The sequence below is a fragment of the Melozone crissalis genome, unplaced genomic scaffold (assembly GCF_028551555.1).
Source record: "Melozone crissalis strain CALT ecotype California unplaced genomic scaffold, PUWL_Pcris_2 ptg000023l_1, whole genome shotgun sequence".
NCBI lineage: Eukaryota > Metazoa > Chordata > Aves > Passeriformes > Passerellidae > Melozone > Melozone crissalis.
In genome coordinates, this window is record NW_026535801.1 from 16,283,427 (window position 1) to 16,304,885 (window position 21,459).

General features: G+C 40.4%; 1 protein-coding gene across 2 annotated transcripts in view; it reads right to left on the bottom strand.

The window, feature by feature from the left end:
- PARD3B (par-3 family cell polarity regulator beta) overlaps positions 1–21,459 on the bottom strand; it is a 391,422-nt gene that overhangs the window by 50,940 nt on the left and 319,023 nt on the right. For both annotated transcript variants that reach the window (XM_054278140.1, XM_054278137.1), the window contains one exon: positions 291–426. In XM_054278140.1, the coding sequence (XP_054134115.1) occupies positions 291–426 (136 nt within the window). The remainder of the gene's footprint in view (positions 1–290; positions 427–21,459) is intronic.

Below are 21,459 nucleotides of genomic sequence, written 5' to 3' on the forward strand. Positions count from 1 at the left end.
GACTCCCTGTCTTGGGCTTAATGGAGGAAACCTGGGCCTAAATCAGACACAGTGAATGGACAAGTTAATTTTAGCCAAGTTCTCATTATTAACATTTTCTCTTAAAAAGAGACAACATTTCATTGGCGTGTTGTCTCTTTGGTGGGCTGGCATCAGGGATTTCTCTGCTTCTATGAAGTCCCTAAATTCACGTTAAACCAATAGAGGATTTCTGTAAGACACAAACAAACCAGAATCTTCTGCTAACTCTGAGTGTTGCCAAAGCCCTAATGATCCCACTGAGGACCTACCCAGAGCTGGTCATAGTCTGGCAGGGGTGTCCTTCCCTCGTCATCCTCGTAGAAGGGCAAGCCCTCCCGCCGGGCCTGCTGGTACTCCTTCCGCAGCCTCTGGATCCGATCAGCGTTCCCGCCACCTGTGCAGCCGCTGGGGGAAAAACAGCTGAATGAAACTCCTATCAACACACATATCTGACACCAGGTACACACAGAGAATTGCCAGACCCGAGACAAAGGGATTGTGTTTGATTTTCCTGATTTGTGCAGTTCCCACTGGCCTCTATCAGCCTTATTTTTGCTTTCTTATATTGGCAAAGCTGCTAATTGTGAACTTGATTCCTGTTTTTAAAAAAGGCTGTCCCTGTCCAAAGAACTTAGCAATTCCAGTACAAGACAAGAGACAACAGATGGATGCAGACAGATGGGGGAGCACAAGAAAACTTTTAACATTCCTGTGAGCAGCTATAAATGACTATCATATTTTAATAATAATGATGATGATGATGATAAGCTGACAAAAAATGTTTTCTTTTGCTCCCATGCTAAATGTGGAATTTCCCTAAAATTACATATGTTCTAGGTAAAGAATAAACTATTATTCACAGAGAAGCACAAAAAAGTTTTGTCTCATAAAAAAACCACAAACTCCCTCCCAATTACACAAAGAACTCAAACATCAACCATGAAAATCCAGGCTAGGCAAGAGAGATGGGAAAGCACACTATTAAATTTTGACACTACAGTTTTAAAGTGGTAATTAAACAGTAATTCACTTAGTAATCCACAAAGACTCACTTGTATGCAGAACTGCATACACTGCAAACTGCTCTGGTAAATCCGGTGGAGTTGCTTAGTTTATCAAGTTGAACACATGCCTTTCTGTGGGTTTTGACCCTAGTGAGCCTTCTAAAACCTTACAGCTAGGCTTGTACAACTGTAGAAGCTCAAGCTATAACCAGGAACTATTAAATAAAATCCTGAAAATGGCTAAGAATTCAAAAAACGTTGCTCATATTTTAAATGAAAAAATTAAAAGTTTCCAGCAGATATTTCCAGGCCTGCTGTATTCAGCACTGGGGTGAGTACTGAGTGTATAGTTAAGTAGCATTTACTGCCATTCTCAGGGAATTATTAATTATACAATTGATTTATGGCTGCTCCTAAACTCAAACCATTGTTTTTGCAGCATTTCACTGTATATTCACTTAATCTATAACCTTAACTGTGCCTCACCATCAGTGGATTACAGAGACAGAGATTTGCTCGCATGAGCACAGAGTCAGTGGAGCATCTTGCTACATCACACTCCTCTATGAGTATGCCAGAATCTAGGGAAATCCTTTACAGGATTTGCATAGCAAACATAATTTGGACAGCACACATAAAATATTGGGCATTAACCCATCAGTTCAATAATACTTAGTTTCTAGTATGTATCAGCAATCTAGATTGGTTGGAAATTAACTACCAATTAAGAGAAATTCCACATAGGCTGCAAATGCAACTGAATATGCAGGTAGGATTGGAAATGGTTACTTGCAGCATCAGTATGTTGCCATGAAAAATCAAATGACTTCCTTTCCTGAAGCCTAAGTTATCCATCCATTCTATAAAGTCCCAGAGGTTTCAAGCTTCTCTGGCTGACTTACTGAAATCTTCCAGAGCACATGAGATTTTTCTCATGATCTGCCAAGACAGTGCAGAAAGCTTGCACAAACTCTGTGGACTATTGATGGAAAAAAAGATATATTCCCTCTTCACCTTTATTCCTTCCATAGATAAATGCCTCTGTTCTTTGCATTAATTCTTGTCAAATAGTGAAGAACCATTTCCAGTTTGCAAAACACTGAAACTGAGGTCTAGCTAATGGAAACTATCACTTAGAACAGTGAAGCCTGGTCCATAGCTCATGAGCACTACAATACCTGTGAAATCCCCTGACATTACTTGTGAATAAAGATAAAATGTTTAATGAGGGCTGCTAACATACAGATAAGCCCAAAGTATTGTCCCTGTTGCTTTGCCAACAACATAGCCCAAAGCAGCACTAGTTAAGAGGGAAACACTGAAATACAGGCAATAGGTCTAGTTTGATTCCAGCCAATCTGGTTTCCTGCAGCTCTCTGCAAACTGTACAGCACCTGTCACCAGTGGTCTAACCCATTTTCTACCACCAGGTACTTTGGCTGAAGAGACAATCTGAAAATACCACATACATTTCCCCCCACCTTTTAAAATTAAATCTGAGATTGACACATTGCAAGACAATCAGGAGCCTGTGCTCCACTGTCAGTCTCCTGTAGGTGAACTTCCTTCTGCTCAAACCCTTTGAGCCAGCGAGTGGGAGTGGTGCTGCTGATTATATTTATTACAAGACAGGGCCTGACAGATTTTGCTTTGGCAAACCTCTGCCACGCAGTATTAAAATACAAACCCTAACCATGAGAATGAGTAGGAACATTTAAATGAAAGATAGCAGCACATGGAAAGTTATCCATCTGGATTAGTGTGAAAACACAAGCATAATCTCTGTGGAAACAAGCAGCTCCGTGAAGCCTGATTTCCTGTGCCTCTCTCCTGTGGGTTCTCTCGTGTCTGATAACAGTTCACACTGCAGTGTTTCTCCCCAGCATGAGCATTCATCCGGGCCTCTCTAGCAGGCTGCTTATTTGCACTTACTGAAACTTTGTGTTCCAGTATCTCCTGAACATCAAGTCACCAGTCAAGTCTGGTCAAAAATGGCCAGCAGGCTCAAAATTTCTTAGAAAAGTGAAGGGAACAGGTAGGAAGAGAGTTGGTCAGTACATCCACTTCATATTTTCAGGATACAGTTAAAGCTCCACATTTTTTTTTCTCCATTGCTTACAGGCACAAATGTAAAAGATATTGGCTTTTGAAAGAGCTGCATTCTAGCTTACCATGGAAGTTTTACCCACTCCTGAGTAAAGTGAGATAAATATGATGCCCTGTGCAATGCTCATGAAACAGCTCTGAATTTCAACTTGGCTCCTGACAATTATGTGAATATATGAACCACATTCAAACTCACCAGATGAATTCAATCAGCACTGTGCAAATATCGCATACATAATCTATTAGTTTACCCCAAAGAAACTGAAGCATTGAATTCAAACAGAATGAAGTCATCAGTAATAAAAAAAAGAAACTGATAAGGCAATATTAAAAAAACCCCAACACAATATTCCAAGATTTGCAGAGAAGATCATACATTGACTGTAAACTATTCTCCCATCTGCCTATAAATACATAATTAAAAAATATTGGTTTGATCAGATAGCAGTTCTCAGACAGGGAAACAGCAGATGAATACCAGTTCAAATGTTTCAGATGCATGACTATTTATATTGTAAAGGAACCTGAGCTTACAGAAGAAATATAGAAACAATACTCCAATCAAAGTCAGCGTATATTAAGGACACTTACTGAAGCTTTTCAGCAAGCCTGGTAAGTACAGCAGACAGATTTCTTTTACAGTAGCTTTACATTTAATGCAGGGCTCTCTCCTTGAGGAGATATAAATATTACAGTCTTTCTCATGTGTACAGTTTTGTGCACGCTTGCTTCCCTGACATGGCTCTGGAGCCACGCTACACATTCTTCAGAGAACCATGCAACCACACTTTTACCACTCCCCCCACCATCACATGTTCCCAGCATCCAAAATTTAATGTACTCACTGACTTCTCTGTGTCACAAGACTGAGAGAACTGTTCGCTCAGCATTTTCCAGTTGTTTTCAGAACAATTTCCTGAAATTGTGCTACATGTAAGGAGACTGATTCACAAGCAGCTGACACTGGGAAGTTCTAAAATAATGTCTATGTGTAGGAATGAATCTCTGAGAAACTTCAAAGAGTTGTGAAGACTCAGGTACTGATTTCAAACAATAGTAACAAGCACGTCCAAAATCCCAAGCCATAAACAAACTTAAGAGAAGTTCAACAGTTCTTCCAGTAAGCTGCACACACTGCAATGTTTTGGTTTTTTGGGTTGAAATAGAAAAAAACCCAACAAACTTATGTGAACATTCAAAAGAGGAAAGGGTACATTCCTGTAGTCATTCTGTAGTTTTGTTAAATACTATTTAACTATTAAATAGTATTTAACAAAACTACAGTTCTGTTAAATACTATTTAACTATTATAAACTATTCTGTAGTTTTGTTAAATATTGGGAGAATGAGGACTTTTTCTGGCTTGGGAGAAGGAGAAAACAAGTCTGTGCTATTGTTTGAACCAACACGACCATTCTAGTCCAGCAGCTGGGGCTGTGCCACCAACTGCACAAACAATGGCCAGAACTCACCGTCCCTCCCTGTGCCTGCACCTGTTGGAAGCACCACACAGAACCCACCTTGCCCACTGCAAGGGACAGGCTTCCAAACGGCCTCTCAACCAATACAGCTGGAACAGACAGCCCAAGACAAAAGGGGAACCATAATGTAGCAGAGACTGAGCTTCCAGCTCACTGACATTATGTAAAATATGACGGTGAAATTTCACCCCATCACCTCTGAAGAGAGAGATGAACAAGCGCCATAGCAATAATATTATATATGACAGACATATTGAATAATATTCAATATGACAGACTAGGGTTTTTTTTCCAAAGAATTAGAGTACCATAATCAGTATTTAACATGTATGGCTCAGGTTTAACACAGTAAAATATCCCCTGTGTTCTTCCTCTAAATTGCTAATCTGTATTTCCATCATTCAAGTTCAAATGCCATTTTTTAAATTAGTGACTTCTTACTGCAGCTTTCTTGATAACACAAATTAAAGGCAAGTGTTGCACACATGAAGTAAGATGAACCACTTAAAGCTATATATAAACATACATTTAAAGAGGCAATAAACATTTTGTTTCCAGTGGTTTTCTTAAACACATTAATATTGCACAGGGCTTTTTTGCCAGCCGCTTCTTTCAAACACTGATTTCACCCAGCTGACTGTCAGTCCCCTAAGCAAACAACTGGTGCTTCCAAGTTAAAATAAAACAAAACAAGCAAACAAAAAAGAAGAAAAAGAAAAATTATTCTTTTAGAGAATTTTCCATTAACAAACAAATCCAAGACAAAACGTGATTCACAGACTCTAGAGAATGGACAATCTTCCATTCATGATCTGCTAAAAAACAAAACTAATTTTACATACTAAAAGGAACACAGTGGTCTACAAAGATACACAGTATAAGGGCGTCCAACAGAGCATGTAAGAGTATCTATCTTTCACTTAAGATAAAACTTCCATTTTGAAGTTATAACAAATAAATATTTGAGTAAGTTTCTCTTTCAGTTTCAGTCCTTGCATTTCTACCCTGTATGAAGATATTTTTGCAACCTCAATAGTAAGAAGAATAGTGGGAAGTGATAAAAAGAAAATCAATGGTAAGAACATAATTCTACTGTAATTCAGCTTTCATCTTTGTGACCACCAAGAAAAAGAGATTTTAGAGAGATATGAACATTTGCTCTTTTCATATGAACTTGAGTACGAAAATGGTACTGCTAGGAAAGACTTGTCAGAAATGCCTTGCTGACATCCCTGATGTTGCCTTGGAGGTTCAGGAACCACCTGTGATGTTCAGCCAAAGCCAGCCTGGGTTTTGGCTACACACACCTCACACTGAGGACCCAAGTTAGGAACGACATCCTTCTAGGAACTGGAACTGTGCATATGGCTTTATTTGTCTCCACAACACCTGCTTTCTTGCTGTGGGCAGGAACATCCTTGATGTATCCCAACTACTGTCTTTCTCAATGGAGAGGGGCTTTATGAGGACACTTGATTTGGACTCTCGTTCAGAGTGACTGGTAGGTAGACTTGGAGCCCTGTTCCATCTAGGCAGGACTGTCTGAGAAGGTCTGCAGAGATGGACTGACTGTGAGACAGCATTAGATGGATGTATTTCTCTCTAGGTACATAAATACATATAAAGAAACATAAACAAACTGCAGAAAAACAAATTACACTGAAGAAGTCATTTACACGTAGTTGAACCTGTATATTAAAGTCCCTGAATCTTAATCTGTTTTACAATATTTTAAAAACTCATAACTGTGCTTCAGTGAAACATATGCTGTCACCTTTCAATTCTTTAGGTGAACATAAAAGCAGTACAATCACTTCTGTCCAAAAGGTCAAAGCCTCCTAGGGCAGCACATGACTACCATTTGTCTGGAGGTAAATTGAGTCCTATTGACCCTGTAACATCACTACTGACCTCTTGACATTAGGAGCTTAGTGGAAAGAGAGAAGATGATATTCTCAGGTTCCTACAGACTCATTAGGAAGAAAGAAGGAAAGAGAACCTTGCATGATATGAATTAGCAATGTCATTAACCTTTTCTTTCCCCAAATAGCTCACAATATGTTTACAAAAACCTCAAAAGAACCATTTGAAGATTGAGACCAACAGATTTGTATCACTTTCAGTTTTTCCAAACTGTTTATAAAATATCTCTCAGTGGCTTGACACAAGGCAACCTTTTATGTTTCCCTTCCTTCACATGACATACAACACCTTTTCCTGTTTGTCATGGCAGACAGCCTAGACATTCAAATGAGAATCATCTTTTCAAACCAGCCACTTCTCATCTCTACTTCTCTCTTTATAACTTATAGTTGACTACAACTGGACAGGAATAATGGGAGGTATAGCCTAATTTGTTGTTTTATGGAAACAAAATTCGCACACTGAGGTTTAATTTCACTGTAAGCAGATATGGTATATGCTACTCTAACAGAAACACATTATTTGCAATCAAGTAGAAAGGAAAGAAAAAAAGGCAGACATTTTCTTGTTTTTAGCCAGATTGTCATCTTTATTTCAAAGAAAGGTCATTTTTTTCCTTTTCTCTGCTCAATGTATTGTGCCTCATCAAAGAAGGCAATCACCAGATCTTAACTAATAGTAAAAAAAGATGCCTTTCCAGTTTGGGCTGGTTAATGGCAATGTCTGTTTCTGGCATGGGACCAGTTTACTGCTGTCTTGTTGATACGAGATGTGCACTTGTCTCTGAAGGGCTAGGAAAGCAGGGAGATTAGGGACTCGGCTGCTGACAACAACCAAACTCTCTATAAACAACACACAATGAAAATAATGAAAACCAGATTTTCCTGGTATTTTCAGTAGCCTCTAGACAATGCAACAGTTTCTGGTTTCTTCACTAAAGATGATATCAATTATGCCTTTTATCCATCATGCAGAAGTCACGTGTGAGGCATAATTGAAGGCCTTCTCTCCAAGGTAATTTCATCTGGATTTACGCGGCAAAGTACTTAAATTGCCTTTTTTGGCACTTTGTATTACAACACAGCTTGGGAGGGGGTATTTTACTTTACTGATGTAAAGCAGCTGGCATATTTACAATAGATAGGTCACATCAACACAGAGCAGATTTTCAGCCCTCCAAACTCCATTGACAGCAGCTTTAACAATCCAACAAAGCAAATGCTGAATGCTAAACTCCAGTGTAGAAATGTAACTCTATTTCTTAAAGACTATCACACCTGCCTGGAACTGGCAGCTAGGTTTTGTTCACATACAGGCTATTGCTTTTTGCACTACTGTTTATTAAACTAATCACTAAAGCTGAAATAATAACTACTTTACAAACTTCCAATGAATTAGCCATTCATGAGTCCCTCAGGAATTCTCTTTACCACACACAAAGCAAAAGCAGGAGGGAGAGAAGGTGACTATTCAGTGCAGTCTTAATTTCTGCACTCCCTTGTGAGAGAAGAATTGAGGATCTAAGAATTCCCTCACAGTAGATGCCACTGCCCATGTTCCAAAACATTGTTGAAAATTTCAAAGCCCAGAGTAACCATCTATTTTCTCAGAAATTACTTCTCCAAGTTTCACACTAGAGTCTGTATCATCTGCTCTTTGTTACATACATGCCAATCTACACCACTGGCAGAGTGGCACCAACTAATCCTCTATATGGTTTGCTTTTTTAATACCTGGCTTAGCTAGAGAGGAGGTAGGCAACTTGACCTCAACTAAAAAACAAGTTCTCTGTGTCTATAATTCTGCGGCAGATATAACTTAAATTTTAAAACTGAAAAAGAATTCACATCATGTGCAAAGCATAAGGGTAAAGCACAGCTCTCAGAGCCAAAACACATCCTTACTATAAAGCTGGATTTTTTTGTGGTATTTTTAATAAATGGTCACTACAAGAATAACATTAATCCAGTGTTAGACCTTTTACAGGAAAAAAAATACAAATGTAATTTATCTTTTTTAACTGTCAGCCGCATTTCTAACGCTTTCAAATCTGCAGCTTCCAGGGCCTTTTGTCTTTCTGCCATGGCAGGAGTATCTTGGACAGCTGTAAGAGCTTTGTAAGCTATCTTTCTCAAAATCCATTAGCTAATTCAAGGAACCTAATTAGAGCTGCCATTTTGATGGAGCATATTGAATGCTCTGTATAAACTAGTAACACCATCAATGTTTATTAAAAATTGCAAGAACCAAAGCTCTCTGTTCCATATAAATATTAATGGACGGATACACAATACTTATTGAAATATAGACAGCATTATGAGCACAGAAATACACACAGGTATACTTACAACCCCGTGTGATGCATTTATTCACAAAAGCTGAAGTACAGAAGCAAAACCTAGGGACAATTTTACACAAACTGTTGAAAATTGACCAGCTTCCATTTACACTGTCCTTATGTGCATTAAGGGAAGCAAAGCACACTAAAGATGATTTGTTTCTTGTGTTTTTTCTGAGTAGTGTGCTGACAATTTGGAGTGCGTTTTGAGCTTACCTCAAGAATGCACTCCAGCTGGAACCATTTTATAGCTCCTCTTAAACCAGCCACTCCAATCACTGTACTTTGTAGACATTTACACATACTCCAGTACTATACTGTTTAACGGTATCCAAAGATTCAAAGGGAATTTGCTCTGTAGAGTTAAAACTCAAATTTTGCTGTAGACAGCAACAAAGTCGCTGAAAGGAGCCAGACATCTGGAGCAGTGCTTTCCTACTTTCTGCTGTGTAAAAGCCCAACCATAATGAAAAACCAGCTCGCAGACAATGATACAACCCATGAAATACTGACCATTCTAAGAATATATCGGGACCTAATTACGTTAAGCTGTACAAGCATATGCCTTTGGCTGCAGAAATAAAAAGTTTTCTGGCTACTTCACAGCTTTGTTTTTAACTTGATACTTCATAAATGGAACTGCAGAAAACCTCATATGTTACCATTTCAATCTGACGTTCACTTTCATATGCATCTAACAGTGCCTGGATTCTATTTATATGCACAACTAAATATATGTGCATAGAAAAATCATCAGATTTGCTACAGAGAGACAGCAGATGCTCTTATTAAGCCACTGGCACATGCAAGGTGAAGCGTGTAAGCCTTACACAGAAAGCATTCAACGCTCCAACTACAAGCTAAGGAAAAGCAAAGACAACAAGTGAAAATTTTTCTAGCTCATTTTGCTAGATGCGAGTGCAAGGCACAGCAAAGCAGAAGCACCCCTGGGTGTGCTCGAATGACTCTTTTCACATATGGGGCTTCTTGCAGAGGGGTATAATCCATACACACTCTTCAGAACATCCTAACTCCAGTGCCACGATCTGAAGTTCACTTATTCACAATATATACTAAAATGACACATGAAACATTTAACAGATGTGCAAAAGAAATAGGCGTAGTTATATTTTCTACACCCTAATAGTGCAAAAGGCTAAAAATTGTATGACAATCTTACCATGGAGACAGCTCTGAAGGTAAATTCATTTTGGTTCTCTGATAGGGCAGTATTTCCAAACTACAACTGAGATTTAAGCAGTTTCACAGGAACACATTCAAAAATCAAAATATCAGTTACCACTGACTTCTCTCTGGAATTATATATGGCAAATTTAGCTTGTGGTTATTGCTCAACAAAAACCCTGACAGATGCTGAAGTGATAGATGGATTTTTGCAAAGTTCTGCTGCCTCTAAGGCCACCCTATCTACCCTTACAGCAGCCTCCCCCCTTGGGCATTCCCTCAGTGCAGCTGGGTCCTGGGACCCCTGTTGTTTAGTTTGCATTCACAGACTGGGGAGCACACATTCCTTCAACCCACTTCCATCACAAGCCCTGCATAAATAGAATTGAACTCTTTACAAGCCAAACGGCATTTGGAGAAGAATTTCTGAACTTGGAGGCCTCAAGTTAGCAGTGCAACTTTATTGGTTTGCATTATGCAGGCAATGGAAGCTCCTGGACTTACTGATGTACATTGTTTTTCTAGCTCCTTACAGCTGCAACTGCACTTCTGATAGGAAATTACCCTTGCTTTTCCACTTGGAGAACAGAGGTGTTTAAGACTGAAGGTAAGCCCCCTATTCCTTCTTAGTAATTGCTTTGAAAAATGCTAAATTCAAATGTCAAAAAATTAAATAATAGAATCTTCAAACTCTACAGAACCATTTTTTGGCATACCTTGCCTGGGAAAGGAAGATCAAACCAATCTCTCTGTGTTTGGCTGGGAGTCCCAGAAATGCTGGAGCAAGTGTTCAGGTTCAGGCTCACCTCTGCCTCTACAGAATGATTCTCATATGCTTTCAACTGCCATGTCTAAAAACACACTTTACCAATCCCAGCTGTTTTTGTCTTGCTGCCTCAATTCTCTGTTCTCATCCTGATGCCTGGGAGTCTTTCCCTTCCTTATCTTTCAGCCATGGATGCCAATTTCCTCCACCCATTATTGGCTCCCCATACAAGCAAATCTCTGTCCCACAGGCAGCTGTAGTACAGAAACACCTCTCCTGATGCACCTAGGTCAGCATGTCTCCTTCCAGCACTCCTTGAGACCCATCTCCCAGAAGCACCTCCCAAAGCAGCTGCCAGTGAGGATGGGGCTGCAGGTGGCATGGGACATCCAACAGCACCTCTTCCTTTTGGCACTGGTTCAGATGAGGTGCTCATGCCTGACACACCAACAGAGCACCAAACCTGCAGTACTGGTACACTTCTCTCTACTTTGAAGCATCCACAAGTTGTCCACAGCTATGGCCTGGCCCAGCCATTCCCTTTATTCTCCCCATCCTCTAGCTGCTCCAGCCTCTCCTTCTGTTTCGATTCTTGTCCTATCCCCCATGGCATTTTTTAGGGCATTCAAAGCAGCTCACCCTTTTCCACCCTGGAAGAAGGTGGTGTTAAGGCCTGGGAACACTGATCATCACTGAACACCCTGTTTACCTCATCCTTCATTCCCACAACAGGAGTCTATCTGGTCCCTGCAGCCAGAACCTGCTGCTGGAAAAACATGTATTGGCTCTGGCAGCTCAGGACAAGTACTTTTGGTGAATTAGCAGCCAAGTTTCTATCATGTGTGTGGGAAGTACTCTAAATCTTATAACTTAGTCAAATTGTCACTGTTCAAAGGGTGGCAAAAGCCTCAGTCTGGTGTAAGACTAGGCTGCGTTCCCTTCCAAAATGAAAAGACCCCATTCCAGCATATGGAAAGACTATAGATTCATGTTGAAAGAATATATGCTGCTGCTTTTTACTTTTTGCACAGACAAAACAACCCCTTGTCATCTTCTTCCAGCTGCACCCCTTGCCCCCCAAAAAACCCAGCTGTTATCTGATTCCATAAAAATTCAGCTTCAGCACACGTCCTACATAGATGGTTTCAACCCAAATGGATGAAGATTGGTTATCAACACGTGGAAATACAGTTTTCCAATGGAAGTCAGGCCAGCAGCTGCCCAGGCACAAGTGGCACAGCCTGTTTCCACGGCTGTCCCCCTCCCTGCCCTATAGGACTGCATTCTCCCTGGTCCAGCACGTTGCTCCTGGCATCTGTGGGATGAGCATTCCTCGACAACAACTGCAACACCTCTGAGGGTACAGCCTGGTACAGACCCAGTACTCCTGCATGTGCTCCAGATTAAGCTGTAGTCAGCTTAATGAGAGACTTAATTGATGAGTGCTACTTCCTTCACTTGTCCATTAAGATAAGTACAGCACATGGACATTTCAACCCATCAAAGAAGAGAAAATGCATTAATTTTGGTTTTCTTAGAGCTGTTAATAAATCTGACACTGTCTGGCAGTTTTCTTCATTTCCTACCATTTGACAGATACTGTGATCACAAGTTACAGAAGATGTTTTTCCTCTGAAATTATCACTCTGGTAATACAAGCCAGAAGGAAACTTTATCAAGATACCAAGAAGCTGGGTATTGGTTTATTTTTAACTTTATGTGGCTGGTTTGTGAATATCTCAATGTGATAAAAAAATAAATTCCATCCGGTACTATTAAAAATCATACACACACACAGACACTTTACAAATGGCTGTATTACAGCAAATAATCACACTCTGTATTTATCAGTAAAAGCCAGTATTACTCTCATATAATCAGCCTGGCTCTACTTAGACCCCTTTACTGTAAGAGCTCCTGCAACTGTTTTCTTCCTCTTTCTCTCTCACAAATTGACATTTGTATGGAATCAAGAAAAATCTTCCTTAATAATTTTTCCTTACTAATGGCTTTTTTTGGTATGTGTATTTGAGAGGAGGGAAGGCAAAGGGCAGGAAAAAGGAGCTTTAAGTGCTCTGCAAATTATCCTCCTGAATCTGGGCCTCATAAATCCTATCAAATGTTATATTTCATCAATAGGCTGGAAAAGCTTTTTTCTCTGCAATGATGAAGCCTGGGTTTAAAATTTATGGTTTCATTTTAGAAATGGACTATAAAAAGAGTCTGACTTGGCTGTCCATCAACTGTAGCTGACATTAGCAAGTTAGGTGTGGACTTTCAAAGTATGATATATATTTTTTATTTATTATAGAGGTACATACATATATATACATATATGAGGACATGTATATCACTGTGGGTTTGTGCATGCATAAATACACAGCTGGATTTAGAAAGAAATTGTCTTAAACCCACATTTTCTTTCAATGCAAGAGGATCTGAGATATTCGGCAGATTAGATTACAAAGTGATAAAAGTGTCCAGAACAGAGTTGGCTCAAGGACCTGCAGCAACACAAGCAAATTGCATTTTGCTGCACAAATGATCAAGATAAAGTAGTTTAATTTGTTCTCATTCATGAGGTGGCAAAATGCAATTCAGCAACGGCAGGGTAATGTTCATAGGGAGGCAGGGATTCCAACAGGCTGTGAGGAGAAAAGGGGAGGAGAGCAGGCAAGGACCAAAAGATTTTAGGCAAGGGAAGACAATTAGCAAAGGACTGATAGACTGGGGAAGAGTCGGTGCAGAGCTTCTGCACCTGTTGTGCCTGGAAGGGCTGGGAAGGAGACAGCCTGCCCCATCTCCATGCAACTCTCCACCTCTACTGCCTTTCTCCTCTTTTTTCAAGCTCTGGAAACAATTCTGACTCCCCAAAGAGCTGCTCCTACTTGCTCTCCTGCATTGCTGGAGGTAGGAGAGCACTGGATTATGGCTCCTATTCCAGCTACTGCCACCACTGACAGAAGCCATGTGGGTGCCACAGCTGTCCTCTACAAGCCCAAAAGCTTCCTCTGGCAGCCACAACAGCATTTTCTTCAGATGGAGGAGGAGGCAATCTGTGCATGCTGCAGAAACACCCACTCCTCTCTTCCCTTACCCTCAGAGCCGGAGGCCTGTGGTCAGTGATTATTACTTAGTTCCACTCATGCTGAAAGGAAGCCCTAAAGACAACACCTCTAATAGAAGCATTACTGCTCCCCAGAATCCTCATACTTGTAAAATGAAACCACATTTAAAATAAAAGTCAGATAAATAAAGCGACATAACTGAAGTTGGAGAAAGTGAAGTTCCCTTCTGAATGTAGGGGAGCCCATTTCCCTCCATCTGCTACTAAAAAATGTCATTTTGTAACTCAAAGAATTAATGATGGATTATGTGAAAACAGCAAATCAGATCATGCTGTTGAGGCATTATATGAACTAAACAGAAGAGCAGTTAATCTAAATCGCATGTGGGATGGTTATTATTGTGTGCTGCCATCATTGCTGCTGAGTCTGGCTGTAATATTGGTTTTGGTGGCAACACATGGAAAAACCTGAACGTCCTGTTCCTCATTATAAAACGAGGAGAAATCTCACTCTGGGGAACATGGTCAAAGCTGACGAGTGAGCACTGCAGAAAAGGCTGGGCAGGGGCTGTGGTTAATAGCAAAGGTACTCTGAGTCAACACTAGGAAAGCAAATACCATCTTCCACCACCTCTATTTTGTAACATGAACAAGACAAATAAACAAAAGAACCCATCATCCGTGCTCAGACACTTGTATAGGGTGGCTTCAGATCACTGTTGAGCTCGCTGCTGAGCGGACGCTTGGCAAGGCTCCTGTCAGCAGCACAGCCAGGGCCAGCAGGCAGAGGCTCTGCAGGGCAGGGCCCGGCTCAGCTCCCGCTGCAGGGACCTGCCCTGCTCACCCTGCTCAGGAGGGGACAGGGCAGGGACAATCACTGACCTGCCACTATCCAGCACGGAGGGGAAGTACCACCCATCCACATTCTGTAAATCAGAATGTGCTCGCTTCTAGCGCTAAGTTTCCACTGGTATAGAGCAGTGTCACACCACACAAGCATAAGTTACTTAGAAACATGAAAATCTTGAACTCTTTCAGATTAATACAAGTTAACCCCATTTAACAATGATATTCAGGACACTAAAGTGATACTTACATGGCAGCATTTTAAAGCACAAATGCCCTCACCCCACCACAGATCTAGCATATTTCTAGCAGTATATTATTTCCATGGTTTCCCTTCATGCATCTCCTTGAAGATAACCAAGAAATTAAACTTTCCCTGAAACTCTTGAAATTTTTCCAACCCAAGTTTATTCTTCTGCACAGATAAATATTTCCACCATTCTATAAGAGAACATTCTGTCACTGTTCAAATCCTTAATTTTTTCTCTTCTAAAATCTTTTAATCTGCTTTTCCCCTCCCCCCAAAGGATGTTTTGTTTATTTTTGTTATTCCTTCTTCTTTCCTTGTCTCCTTATTTCCTCACCTCTTCCCTAAGATTCCAGGGGTTTAAAATTTTTTTAAAATATATATAATTTTTTTCCTTGAGCTCTTGTGAAACCCTGACCTGCTTACAGAGGGCAACTCACAGAGCTTAAGGGCTAATGTTTTACCCCCTGCTCACCATTGTGGATCTGGCTGCAGTCATCAGTAACTAGAATTCATCATCATCAATGGATTTTCAGTGACAGGCACTGTATTTACTCAGATAATGGCTCCATATATTGCCTTTGAAATGAGGGTGTGACCACTAAGGATATTCTCAGGAGTCAGTAAATAGCATTGCTGCCAGACATGTTTGCTTCATGTTTCGAAAGCAGAGCTACAGAAAAGCAAGCTTTGAAGTTTTGGGGTGCTTTGGATGGTACAGTGCTCTCAGGACACACCAATATTAACCAAAACACATCACCGTGGGACTGGAGCAGGCCACTGGCCAGCTGGTTTGACTGCAGGGGAAGAACCCGCAGAGGCTGCCTCTGAAAGTGTCCTTGCAATAGGCTCTGAACAGATGTATAATCCATAGACAGTCCTGTTCCCACGCACAGCAGAGCAATGGAATCAGTAAAAGCAGGTGGGGGAGCACAAGATAATATGGAAACAACACTGGTCCAAAAGATGCCTGACAATGATACTTGATGTTTTAGGAAGGAGGCAAATGTAACATGCCCACACAGGCTGTGAAGACAAATGTGAAGACAAACTTTGAAGACAAAGTCTGTGAGGCCTCAATGCTGTTTAAAGTCACTGTGGACAGAATATACACTTCCTTATGAAGAAGAACTAACAACCTGATAGAGCTATTGGACAATAGGACCAAGCTGCTTTGGTGTCAGGTAACTAACTGTAAAGAGTATGCACTGAACACCTGTGAGAATGCAGCCTGCAAAATTACTATTTCTGGTGTAGGATAAACATCCCTTCACTTCCCTAGTCCTCAACTTTATAAGCTTGCCAACCATCACAAATGGGGATCAGAGTCTCCATTCCTGGAGCAGCAGATAGTTGGGTGTGCTGAATCAAGTCCAGGTCTGTACACCTGTCCCACCAAGAGAGAGGAAAGAAAGCTAGCCCAATGAAAGAAAGAGTGCTTCCATCTGTTGCTTTTTTCTGCCATGACCAAAGTTAAAACCCCATTAATGTGCTCTATCTCTAACTTAAGTACATTGACCATAAGATTTTTCCTTCCCTCATTTTTCTGCATTCAAGTATATCCTCCACTAATGCACCAAACTACCTTTTTTCCTCCCCATCAAATTCACTGCTCCCCATGGGATAGCCACTAAATTTGATTCATGAATACAGTACATTTATAGGCAAAACTGGGAACAGAGAAACCCCCTCCCCATCACATCACTCTCCAAGAGGGAGTTTGAGACACATCGAACAAAGAAGCCTCAAATCTTCTGGCATACAGCTTAGAAATTGGAATGTGATTTCCATTCTGTATCTCTTGCTTCATTACAGACGATATGGTCCCTAAAACAGGCAATTTGCTTTGGCCGGTAATGTTTAAGGTGCTAGCTTTCAGGTTTGTTTTTCTGTAGATTCCACACCGCAGCAGGCAGTTTCCCTCCCTCCAGTCCTGCCCCCCAAGCCCAGCTGCAGAGTGAAGATATCTAAAGGATTCAGGCAGCTGCAGAAAATGCAGGACTCTGGCTCTTGGGCCTCATCTCTGTTTCACTCCTTTCACATCCATCTGGATTTGACAAAGTCATGCTTATCAGTTAGATCAGCAGATAGTCTCCTATCTGTGTTGTGGTGCAGAATTAGGTCAGAAGTGCATTCTGCCAGCGTGTGTTTTGCTGTTTAATCCGGCATAAATAGTTGTGGAGACAGCAATAAAGAACATCTCATCACACAAACCAAATTCTTCACCCCCTAATCCTGGTCAATTTTCCAACTTTGTGAGGAAAATGCCATAAAAATCACACACTACTACTATTTAACTGCCTATTCCAAGAGCATAAATTTTTGAGAATGCAAGTGAGGCCAGGAGGCAAGTTTATTTTGTGAAAATATATCATGTTCAAAGGCAAATGGAATGTTATAAAAATAAAGTCTGTAGAATAGTAGTTCTTAAGTTTTAAGTCATCTTCTTCTGTGATGCCATAGCTGGGTCTTCCAGCCGGCCTCACCAGATGGCCACATTGGCCACCATCAGAATAGCAGTCTGGAAACAAGTGCCCTACAGCCTTGCCTGAGCATCTTGGCTGGGATACACTCTGAGGCACCAGTTCTGTACTCACAACTCAGAGATATTCCCAGCGCGCTTGCTTAAGAATTCTTGAAATTTGTGAAGAGATTAAAGCCAAACTTCTGGTCCAGGACAGGTCAGGGAAAATAACAGAATGTTGGCTACTAGCTTTTAAATCGTAATTGTCACTATTCACACTAAAAACAACCCCTCCCTATACCAGCACACAGCATGAAAATCTGCTCAAAAATAGTAATCATAAAGAAAAAAAAGGATTTTTCTCTTAAATAGTAGGTAAGCTCAGCTGCAGAGTATTTCATCAGCTACATACAATTTTTTGTTTCATGGAAGCTGTACAACCATTCCTCCTCTTACATACAACTGTGCAAACCAGTGTGTTAGTGATGCCTTTGCAAAGAGGGTTTGACAACAATAGAGAGTCCCCAGCCTGCTAAATAAGAAGTGACAACTCCATTTGAAAGCTGTCTCTGGATGTGTTTTATGTGCAGAAATTATCTGTGACAGTTCAGATCAAAATAGAGTTTTCATTTCATGTGGGAGGTAAATGGACGATAGAATAGGTTACTTTAAATGCTGCAGTCTAGTCCAATTAATGTTTCAGACTTTTCTGTATTCTGTGCTCTAAACTTTGGGGTAAAAAAAAGTAAAAATCATTTGTCTATAGCATGATGTAAAGAACAGGCCAAAAGGTAATAAAAGCACTTAACAAAAACAGTCCTGCAGATGTATGGCAGAAATGCTCAAATTTCAGTAACCTGGCTATGAAAATAATAAGTATAAAACAGAAAAGAAAATATCACTTCATTCTGCCAGGGAGAACCAGGTAGGGAAGTCAATTCTGATTTCCCATCTCAACCAGCGGAGATTTTGCCATTTACTTTGATGGAAACAGGACTTGCATATCAGTTTTTTCTCTGAGCAGCAGACACAAATCCACATGCTATCATTTGCTTTTCAGATTGTGCAACATAAATTTACAATTTCTGGCTTATGTAACTATACAAATGACAAAATTTGTACTTTAAAAAAATGTCAAATCCAAGGTGTTCACATTTGTTACCTGTAAATCTGTCAGTTGTCCTCTGACTCATTTTAAAGAAACATGTTTTCTTAAAGGTTTGGACCTACTGCTGTGTTACTCAAGCACACCAGTGGCCATGGTGGGAACTGTGCTAATACAGTGCCTGTACCTTCCTAATTATCCTTCTCAAAGTTGGTGGGGAAAGCAGAAATTCATGCATGGCCTTTTAGATGTAAACCTTAAGTACTGTTAGTAGAAAAGGTATGGACCCAAAAGTGAGTGATCTCATCCCAAACAAGGGCCCACGATTCTTACATAATCTATTTTGTTTATGCCATGCTTTAAACAATGCATATTTTGATCTTTTCTGAGAAACAGCATTTTTCTTGGCACGATTTTCAATTTCCACCCACTTGGAAGAGCAGGTGTCTTTGTGTATCATTGCTCAACATTTTAAAAACACGTTAAATTGTTTTCCTAAAGTCAAGGAATATTAATTTAAGGTTCTATGGGCATTAAAAAAGAACAGACCAGTCACTTTAAATGCATTGAGCTACTAGAAACACTAACTGAGACAAAGCATTCAAAAGATATGAGACCTCAGTATCTAGTGGCCAAAGACTGAACACTGGTAATCTTATTCCTCAGAGGCGAGTTTTAACACAAAAGAGAAATTAACATCTATCTATGCACTAGAGTCTGGAAAAGAAAAACAACAGAACAATGAAGCTGCTCAGACATCTGGTATATTTGCCACAGCTAATAGTAATGAGATATTGGGCAGAGTGCAGATTAAAGGCAAAAAGGTATGAAAGAACACTTCTTTCAGAAGCCACGCGGACATAGAAAAAAATGCCAGTAGTCAGACTAACGAGTCTAAATTTTGGGAGGAATTCTCAAGCCCTATCACGTTTAGATTGATAATATATTTGTTACAGCATTCAAAGAAAGAGAATGAGACTTCTGCTTATTCACTTTTGGAGCCAGAACATGTCACTTAGAGCACAAGACTTTTCAAGCTCTGTAGTAAAGAGGTCAAAGCATCACCACCGATGCAGACAGTGGTATTTACAGAGAAAAGGAGGAAAAGATCAATCCCTTCCCCCAGTCCCCTTTACTCTCCCTTTCTGAAGCAGCTGCTGCTTAAACATTGCCATTGTATACAGAGCCAGAGAATAATTGTCTCCTGGTTTGTTTTTTGGTTTCCTTTTTTTTTTTTTTCAATCAGGAATGGCAGATGATGTTAAAGGAAGAAAACAACACGTTATTCAGGTGAAGGACTACAGACTGCTTGTCATTTGTGTACTACCAATCAATAACAACTAGAGAACAGGTTTATTGCTCTGATGCTGTTCTCCAACCCTCCTCCACAGCCTCACACCCTTTTGCCACATTATGGAAGTTTCTGCTGGCATGTAAAGCAGGGACTGCAGCCAGAAGAGGCCTCCTCTGACATGACCCGAGAGCAGAGCAGAAGCAGCCCAGGTCCCCTGGTCTGCAGCACACTTCCAGCACATAAGTGCTCAGTTAAAGCAATCCTTTCAGACAGTTATTGAGCACTATGGTGACTCAGGCAGAGAAAACAGCTGCCCCCTCCCTGCCTCTCCGCAAGACTCATCATGTTTTATTGTGCTTCCATTCCCCTGAAGATGCCTTGCTGCTTACTTTTCAATTGCCAGGCCATGTACAACACTTGCATTAGAAACATGTTCCTTGCTTAAACTTACATGCCAGTCTCAAAATAATTGTTTTATATGCATTTATGTAAATACCATAATTATAATTAACAGTTTAGTCCCATTACAAGGTAATAACCATATGCAGGACTAAGCAGGCATCTAAGCCTAAGGGCAGAAGTGTTTATAACAGATAAACTCCATGGCTGAAGGACATGTTCCGGCTAATACTGGTTTGAGAAGAAATGCCCCTAAGATACTATTATGCTGAGAAATTTTATTTAAGATTAAAATTAAATGATTTGAGGCATTAAACCATAAATATGGGTCAAAGACTGAATGATAAGATGTTGTTTGAAATTTTAAAACATTAGTTGTCACTTTCTTGTTCGTCCTTACTGCTACCAAGTCACTGGAGGGAGGGGGCTAGCAACCTCCCAGAGTGCATGTTCAGCAGAGGACTGTGACACTGCAAAACTGTCACACTGACCTGCTGGTACACAGGCAGGAAACTGGAGAGAAACTAGGAGAAAAATAAATTAAGAGAACATTTATTGCTCTACAAGCATGTTATATTTATTGCAATTTTAGCACTTCCTAGAGGTATCTCACACTTACTCCTCTTGCATATTTTTTATTGTGGGCTGTTTCTTTGTTTTTCTCCACTTCACTTTAGTGGAAAGGAAAAATGATGGCAGCTACCTGTTTTGCAGGCAACTGAAGAGTATAAAATCTTTCATGAAATAACCCTTCACTGCTTGCTAAAAATGGCCTCCAGACATCAAGGACAAGTTAGTGATAAAAAGAGATAACCAGTGTGGCTATCTGAAACAACATGGTTTTCTCATGTCTCTGTGTCCTAATGAAAGACCTCTCAGGTGCAGTCCACGGTGTAGTTGAAGACAAGCTGTTTCTTTCATTTTCTATGAGGGTCTAACATGACTCTCCACAAAGCAGTCACAATTCTCTTAGACCATCCCAAGATCAATACTGATACCTTGATCAATGTCAACAAATGCCCTGCTGCTGCATGACCTGCCAGAGAAGCAGCTCCTCAGCCACAGTACACGTGGGCTCCAGATGGTGCCAGGTCCCCTTGTGGGAATGCAAGGGCAGTCACAGGGGTTCAGAGTATATACCAACTTAACTACATCAGAAGACTCGAGCTGATGAAACAATAAACTATTTCTTGGCTTACTATGACCCCTTGGA